The sequence below is a fragment of the Mus caroli genome, unplaced genomic scaffold (genome assembly GCF_978045245.1).
Source record: "Mus caroli unplaced genomic scaffold, Mus_caroli_1 scaffold_10, whole genome shotgun sequence".
NCBI classification, from domain to species: domain Eukaryota; kingdom Metazoa; phylum Chordata; class Mammalia; order Rodentia; family Muridae; genus Mus; species Mus caroli.
In genome coordinates, this window is record NW_028227265.1 from 63,134,903 (window position 1) to 63,143,455 (window position 8,553).

Sequence of the window (8,553 nt, forward strand, 5' to 3'; positions counted from 1 at the left end):
GAGCGGCTGCCCGGGGCCTCCAAACAGACACACGGGCACCAGGATGTACCTAAATTGGACTATGGAGGCCAGGAACAGGCGATCTTGAGCCGGGTGTCCGGGGTCTCAGGGACTGTCACGTGTTCCCGAGGCTCTTCTAAAACCCTGGCGGCTCCGGGGCCCCTCCTTCCCACTGCCGCCTCCAGGTCCTGCTCCTGCTGCCACCGCTTCCATCTCAAGCAGAAGCGACCGCACTCAGCCGCTACCCCGGAGTCCAGGCACCCGCAGCGGCCAGGGCATCCCGAGGTACCCACTCCAGGCCTCGCCTGCCCCTACGAGAAGCCCACATCCCTATCCTGGGTTCTGGAGCATCTTGTGGTTTCCAAGAGGGTGGGTTGCGGACCGGGAGGCAGCCTGATTGAGAAAGGGGATGGAGGTGGAGAAACCGCAGTTGTCAGGCGGCGGGAAGGGAGAGCGGGGGAAACGGTTGCAGTTGAATCCTTCCTAGTCTGGCAGGTCCCTCCGGTGCCAAACTCACAGTGGAGCAGGTTCTTGCCAGACCCTATCGGATTGTCCCGGGAGGGTCCCTAGTATGGGAAGGAGGGATGGACGAAGCTCAGTCCCGGCTTTGGCTTAGGGGAACCCGGGGTACAGCTCGGTGGGCGTCTGAGGTAAGGGAACCACAACCCACGGGGTGTCAACGCAGGTTGTCAGCCCTAGCTGAGCTCTGGCTATGTCCAGGATGCGGCGATTCAGCTGCCTTCTTGTCCCACAGCTGGCCACACACAGGGAGACAGCTGTGCACTTGGGTTTGCAAGGTGGTTTGTAAGTCAACTGCGAGCAGGAAATAGCCATCCACACACCTGAGTTCCAAGGGGGTAAAAAGGAATTCTTATCTGTAAGTTTACAGACCTATAGTTTCGCTATTCAAAGAACATATTGTTAGATAGAAGCCAGCCAAAAGAAGAAAAAGAAAAAGAAAATGAAGGTTTGCTGTAAGCTTGTGCCCAAGACTGGTGCATTTCAAATTCCAGATGTCTCAAGGAGAGAGAAAGAGAGAGAGAGAGAGAGAGAGAGAGAGAGAGAGAGAGAGAGAGAGAGAGAGAGAGAGAGAGAGAGAAACTGTTGTTAAGAATCTAGAATAAGGAGAAGGGTGGTGGGTACTTGCATGCTTGCTAGCTGAAGAGGACTGTGCTTATTTGTCCAGGGCCATCTTTTGCAGAATTTTGCCTTGCAGAACAACACACACTACGTGGAGTCATGGAATTGTGCCATCGCTGCAAAGCCACAGCAAACAGGCAGAACTACATGTATCCGATTCTTCTGCATGGTTGGCATCTTTTGCGAGAATGATACACATTTTTATTAAGCAGTGAATTAACCTAAGAGTGAAAGCTTATTTAAGTGCAAAGATCGTCTCTCTCTAAGCTTGGCCCACTGTCCTTTCTCCCCTTATTCCTTTAAAGAACTTAGCTCCGCTCTCAAAACCTTTAAAGTTTACTCAGACTTCACTTGTCTTGGTGTTCCATACAGACCAATTTATAAGAAAATTACAGTAAATCCTCACAATGAACTGCGCATGAGCACACACACACAGAACACACACACACAGTACACACACACACAGTACACACACACACACAGTACATACATACACACACATTACACACATACACACACACAGTACACACACACACACACAGTATACACACACACACACAGTACACACACACACACACACACACACACACACACAGTGTTCCTTGGGAACATTCCAGCATTCCAGGTGGAACTTGTGACTGTGAGAAAGGTTGCCATGTAAGAAAGAGAACAGGGTAGAAATGAAGAACTCATGTGGCTTGCAACATTCTGCAATAATAAATATCCCTTTATGTAATTGTTAAAGCACCCCCTCCTTCACACCTCCGAAAGTTATCTAGGGTGAATTAACAATCTCTATGGCATTGTCTTCATCATCTATGAAGTACTGATGCTGTATAAACCTTGTGGGAGTTGGTTATTGCAGTGATGGGAAGCAGAAGATCACTGCGTGGACTGATGGTTCTGTGACTCATTTGCTTGTTTCAAAAAGAGGAAAAAGTGAAGGGGTAAATGTAAGCAGGGCAATCGTTTGATTTGTTGTTTATCTCCTTATTTTGATTTCAAGTGGCTCCTCTACTTCATATTTTCAACTGGAAACCAGATGATTTATATCTATCTTATTTGGGCAAAACTGCTTCTTAGTGGTTAAACTGTCCTGTAACTGTAAGGAGGCAGTTTTAAAGAAAGCAATTAAGGTGTCCTCCCACACATATTGAAGTGTCTATAATTTGGTGGTGAGAAGTCTTCAAGGGAGCTAAGGTCTGGAGAAGGTACCTGGTGTTGGAGGACCTTAGCCGTCATGTGTGTGGATGTACATGAGTGACAGGCAGATGATGTGGCCATCTTCACACGCAGAACAGCATGCTGAGCATAGTAGGTGCTCAGTAAACACTTGCTTAATGGCAAGGTGTAACTGATCTTACACAGATATCCATTAAAGTGGAGTCCATGTTAAATTACCTATGGCTTTACTTTCCTAAGATACAGAAATAATTTATAAAAGAAGTGCTATCATCCATTTTTGTCACTGTCCAATGAATTCTTCAGACATTATTTCTTTGAACTGCCAAAAAAAAAAAAAAAAACCCTGATAGCTTTTTGCTATTTAATAAATTCAACAGTAATTCTCACACATCTAAAATAGAGGATGTTCTAGTAAAAACAATGCAGTCTGGTATACATTTTTACTTAACTAAAAATGTCTTCTGCAGCTTTAGTTTCCTGTTGGTTATGTGTCTTTATCAATGAAGATACTGCATCTAAGTAGTTGAAGTGCTAAACTATCATTATTGCCTATATAGATATTTCATTGCAGGCTATATAAATGCCTGATATCTGAATATATATAGATAGATAGATACATGTGCACATAGATATGCACACACATAGTCATACTGTAGCCTGAGAATCTCCCAGAGCCATTCATTTCTGTTATTTTAAATCTGGGAACAATAAGCTACCTTTCTAAAATGATTAGTAGCAAATATTTATCAGCATCTAATATGTCTGATATGCTTTATTAAGCTTCTCACTATCATAATAATGAATACCTTTCTCTATATCTAATTTAAACTAATCAAGATATGGGGTCCTTTTGGGGGGGATGGTATGTCTTTTGACCCTACACTACATACATGTATAGTCTTATGTGTGTGTTTGTGCTGGATCCTGAACCCAATCCTCACACATGCTACGGAAGCAGAACTATAGCCTCAGCCCTTCAAAAATCACATTTTTTATTGCAGAAAAAAACCCTGCTGCATTTCTTTATTCTTCAAAAAATTGACAGCAATTTTATTCTGAATGTTATATAGTAAGAAAGCACAAATCCATTGTAGATGTCTCTGTCCAATTTGTCGCTTATCCTTGCTTTGGTCACAGAAAAAAAAAAAGCCCAATTAGTGACTTCTGGACCTACCACACAAGTTTAAGAGAAAAGGGTTGATTCAAGAAAAGTGAGTGCCCAGCCAAGCAGGAGCATCCTTACAAACAGGCCATGCATATCCCAAAGATAAGTACAATCATAAACAAGGCACACAGAGGCCAGCGCTTATCAGAACTCAGGAAACAGGCTGAAGCAGGAGTCGAGGTTGCTTTCATTACAAAAACTCACTGACTTACCCCAGTGCTGAAGGGCATTGTCTACTCATATGGTGACTGGAATGATTCAGGGACTATGGGAGTCACTTTCATACCAGCTAGCCTCTTTCTCTTGAGTCAGAACCAATGGAAATTATAGGTTAGTGTCTAGGAAGAAATGTCTAGGAGCTTTTAGTTTAACTTATTTTTGGAGGTGTGTGTTAGCTTGGTGATGGAAATTTGTTGGAAAAATGGTCCAACTTTGCTCATACAATAATAACTATGTGAATATTGCTAGGCTACAAAGTTAGTTTTAGTTTAAAATGAATATGTATTTTAAAAAAGTGTTCTTAGTTTGGAAACATTTTGTATCAGGACCCTCAGAAAATGAGAACGTTGTTTACTAGTATTTTATTAACATTCAATTATGGCTGCAGAAATAAGTAGGTAAATATATATTGATGTATAATAAAAGTCTTTCTTAATTATGTGTGTGAATATATCTATGATCTATCAATTTTCTACTATCAATCATCTATTAATGTATCATTTGCCTACCAACTATTAATTTCTTTTCATCATCATCTATCATCAATCAATCAATTATCACATTTGTATCAATATATTATAATCTATCAATCATCTATTTGTCTACCTATCTGACATCTACTATCTATCATCTATCTATCTATCTATCATCTATCTATCTATCTATCTATCTATCTATCTATCTATCATCTATCTAGAGTTCTATAACAATATATACTTACCAGAGTTAATGAATTATTGCTGTGTTGTGTTTTCACTAGGAAATTGTTGTTTGAAAACTGGAAGTTAGGTTCTTGAGCCTTTAATGAATGAACTTTGTATACACTTAGGTTCTGGGATCATGCTGTACATACGATGAGCTTAAATTTAAATACAGCATGAACTAGATCACATTTTGATCACTAGATTTTTGTTTGAATTTTTATATACTCATAAATATTTGATGTTCAGTGAATCTACTGTACCATGTGCTGTGGTAAGTGGTGGGGAGTGTAAGGTGCATCTTGTCTTTTACATTGCTTAGAAGCAAATATAGCAAACTGGAGGCATGACAACGGTTACATGAAGCAGACTACAACACCAGGATCAGACAGCTGTAATGTTTCTATCACAGGAGTTCTAAAGAGATCATATCCAACTTAGCAGGCAAGGGACACTTTAGGATGGGTGACTTTATAAATGTTTTTATTATTATATAGTATTTCTTCATAACAATAAGTTTCATTTTAACATTTTCATATATATATATATACATACATAATAAATTTTGATCATGTTACTCCAATACCTTCTCTCTCCTCTCTTCCTTTTTCTCAGTTACCCCCATTCTAGTTTCCTATAGTGTGTGTGCACACACACGTTTGTGTGTATGTCCCAGTGAGTTTTCAAAGGCATTAGAGAAGATTTGTTTAGAGGATAAAGGACATATTACTAATGGCTACAGCTGAAGAAAATGTTTCTCCATCTCCCATCAACCATTAACAACCTATCAATCCTAAGATACTGTTGGTGCTCTATAAACCTCTCTTCATTCTTCAGTGGGATATGGGTGGGCCTATTCTTGTAGCAAATTCGTGCAGATAATTGTAATTGCTAAGAGTTCAAGTGAGCAATAACCATGTCATGCTCTGATTTCAATACACCACACCACTCCCCCGATTTACGCTGGCCCTTTCTGTCTCTATGTTACAATATTCCCTGAGATTCAGAGTAAGAAAAACAAGAATTCAGGATTCTGACTTTTAGGTTTGATCTTGATAAGAAGGAAAAGAATTTTAAAAGGTAAGATTATAGGTTAATATCAAATTTTAGACACTTTGACTAGAGAATAATAGCATTAGACTATTATAAATTATATACCTTGAAGTTTTTCTGTGCATTTTTCTTTGCCATTCCTTATGTTATTTCTGAAATAAAATTGAGAAATGAAGTTTGTGACTTGTGCAGAGCTAATGGTGTGTGAAACTGGTGATAGGCTTAAGTTTTCTATAATTATTATTGCTGAATTTGTACCAAACTTAGAACCAAATTACTGGCCCTTTGTGATCCTAGAGGTTTGTAAGAGAATGGGGGCAAGGTCTAGATGTTAGTTTTGTTCTGAGTACGTTATAGCCATAGTGTGCAATTGTTCTTCAAGCTGCTAATGGACACTGTCTTCTTCCAAGCAGGACTCTAGTATGGAGGTTAAACTTGAAGAGCATTTTAACAAGACATTTGTCACGGAGAACAATACTGCTGCCAGTCAGAACACGGCCTCCCCTGCCTGGGAGGACTACAGAGGCACAGAGAACAATACTTCTGCTGCTCGGAACACTGCCTTTCCAGTCTGGGAGGACTATAGAGGCAGCGTAGACGATTTACAATACTTTCTGATTGGGCTCTATACATTTGTAAGTCTTCTTGGTTTTATGGGAAATCTACTTATTTTAATGGCTGTTATGAAAAAGCGCAATCAGAAGACTACAGTGAACTTTCTCATAGGCAACCTGGCCTTCTCTGACATTTTGGTTGTTCTGTTTTGCTCCCCTTTCACCCTGACCTCTGTCTTGTTGGATCAGTGGATGTTCGGCAAAGCCATGTGCCATATCATGCCATTCCTTCAGTGTGTATCAGTTCTGGTTTCAACTCTGATTTTAATATCGATTGCCATTGTTAGGTATCATATGATAAAGCACCCTATATCTAACAATTTAACAGCAAACCATGGCTACTTCCTGATAGCTACTGTCTGGACACTGGGCTTTGCCATCTGTTCTCCCCTCCCAGTGTTTCACAGTCTTGTGGAACTTAAGGAAACCTTTGGCTCAGCATTGCTAAGCAGCAAGTATTTGTGCGTTGAGTCATGGCCCTCTGATTCATACAGAATTGCTTTCACAATCTCTTTATTGTTAGTTCAGTATATCCTGCCTCTAGTATGTTTAACAGTAAGTCATACTAGCGTCTGCAGGAGTATAAGCTGTGGATTGTCCCACAAAGAAAACCGACTCGAAGAAAATGAGATGATCAACTTAACTCTACATCCATCCAAAAAGAACCGGGACCAGGCAAAACCCCCCAGCACTCAAAAGTGGAGCTACTCATTCATCAGAAAGCACAGAAGAAGGTACAGCAAGAAGACGGCATGCGTGTTACCTGCCCCAGCAGGACCTTCACAGGAGAAGCACCTAACCGTTCCAGAAAACCCAGGCTCGGTCCGTAGCCAGCTGTCACCATCCAGTAAGGTTATTCCAGGGGTCCCGATCTGCTTTGAGGTGAAACCTGAAGAAAGCTCAGATGCTCAGGAGATGAGAGTCAAGCGTTCCCTCACGAGAATAAAAAAGAGATCTCGCAGTGTTTTCTACAGACTGACTATATTAATACTAGTGTTCGCTGTTAGCTGGATGCCACTCCACGTCTTCCACGTGGTGACCGATTTCAATGATAACCTGATTTCCAATAGGCATTTCAAGCTGGTGTACTGCATCTGTCACTTGTTAGGCATGATGTCCTGTTGTCTTAATCCGATCCTATATGGATTCCTTAATAATGGTATCAAAGCAGACTTGAGAGCCCTTATCCACTGCCTACACATGTCATGATTCTCTCCGTGCACCGAGGAGAGAAGAAATGTGGAGACTGCCCACGATACATCTGTGCTAATTGATGCATAATTTACATAAACGTGTTCTGGATCTGAATGCCAGTTTGTAATCTATGTAAGATCATTTATGTTATAATATGGTTAATTCAGTCACTTGTGCAGAGTCAATGTCGATCTAAGGAAAATTCTGTTTTGAAATAGTTACATTACCGTCCATTTCATGTCATTGGTAATAAGTTGAGTGTCTTCGGTTTCGAGTAAAAGTTATAGCTATCCAAATTGTTATTTTGTACAAAAATGTAAGAAGTGAAAAAGTTGTTCCAAAGAATATTTAACCTCAGATTTAAGGAATTTCTTTTATCTAGATATCTTTATTTTTATTTCACAGGCTTCTTAACATTTTTTTTTGTAAAAGTACAAAAATATTCAAAAGTCAGAACTCTATTACAGATGTAAGCATAAAACATGATTATAAATTTATAGGAGAAAGATCCACTCCTATTATTGAAGACTGGTAAAATTGTCAGATTAATCCAGCTGTTCTACTACTAATATTTAACTTATCAAATACGAAAAGGTTTTAGCTTTTGTTCAGATTTATATCACATTAAACACTGTCAAATAAAGGCTGTTTTCATATGCATCTTTGATGTTCTAAAATGTGAAGTCTATATGGTGTGTGTATTTCCAATTACTATTATAAGACTATTTTTAAAAGTCCATAGATGGTATGAATAGCTAGTTGTTTGTTAAAATAAAATAAAAATAGATAACTAACTTTGTGTTGTATCTGTGTCATATGCATATTAGGTATCATTTTGCCCGACTAAAGTGAAAGCCAAGGTATCTATTTGATGTTTTTCTTCATTTGAGCATGTTTGTTTTTTCAGTTATTTGTTTGTTTGGTTTTATTTGCAGAACTGGAGATGGAATTGAAGGCCTTGTGCATGCTAGCAAATGTTTTGTCCCTGTCTCCAGCTCTTTTCCAGAGCTAAGGTCTTCTATAAAAATAGTTGATGACTGGCATAAATAAGCCAGATGCACAAAATAATATTGATATCTTCAGTATTATAACTGGTTTAAGCACTCCCTCCCCTGCATTGATTCCTGCTCATCACAAGGAAAAACAATAAAACAAACAACCCACCTACCTAAAAGACTCTCTAGGTTTACAAGGAACAGGTAATTCTTATGTTTACTTAATTAAAAGCCTCAAATCTTTACAAGGGGTTTCTTTCTGCACTGTTATTCATTCCTTGAAGATG

The 8,553-nt window shown here is 39.5% G+C and overlaps 1 protein-coding gene across 1 annotated transcript; it reads left to right on the plus strand.

Moving 5' to 3' along the window:
• Window positions 1-7,847, plus strand: Npy5r (neuropeptide Y receptor Y5). The gene is made up of 2 exons (XM_021171017.3): window positions 1-369; window positions 5,877-7,847. Exon 2 carries the CDS (start codon window positions 5,886-5,888, stop codon window positions 7,284-7,286), a length of 1,401 nt encoding a protein of 466 aa, XP_021026676.1. The 5' UTR covers window positions 1-369; window positions 5,877-5,885; the 3' UTR covers window positions 7,287-7,847.
• The last annotated feature ends 706 nt before the right edge of the window (window positions 7,848-8,553 follow it).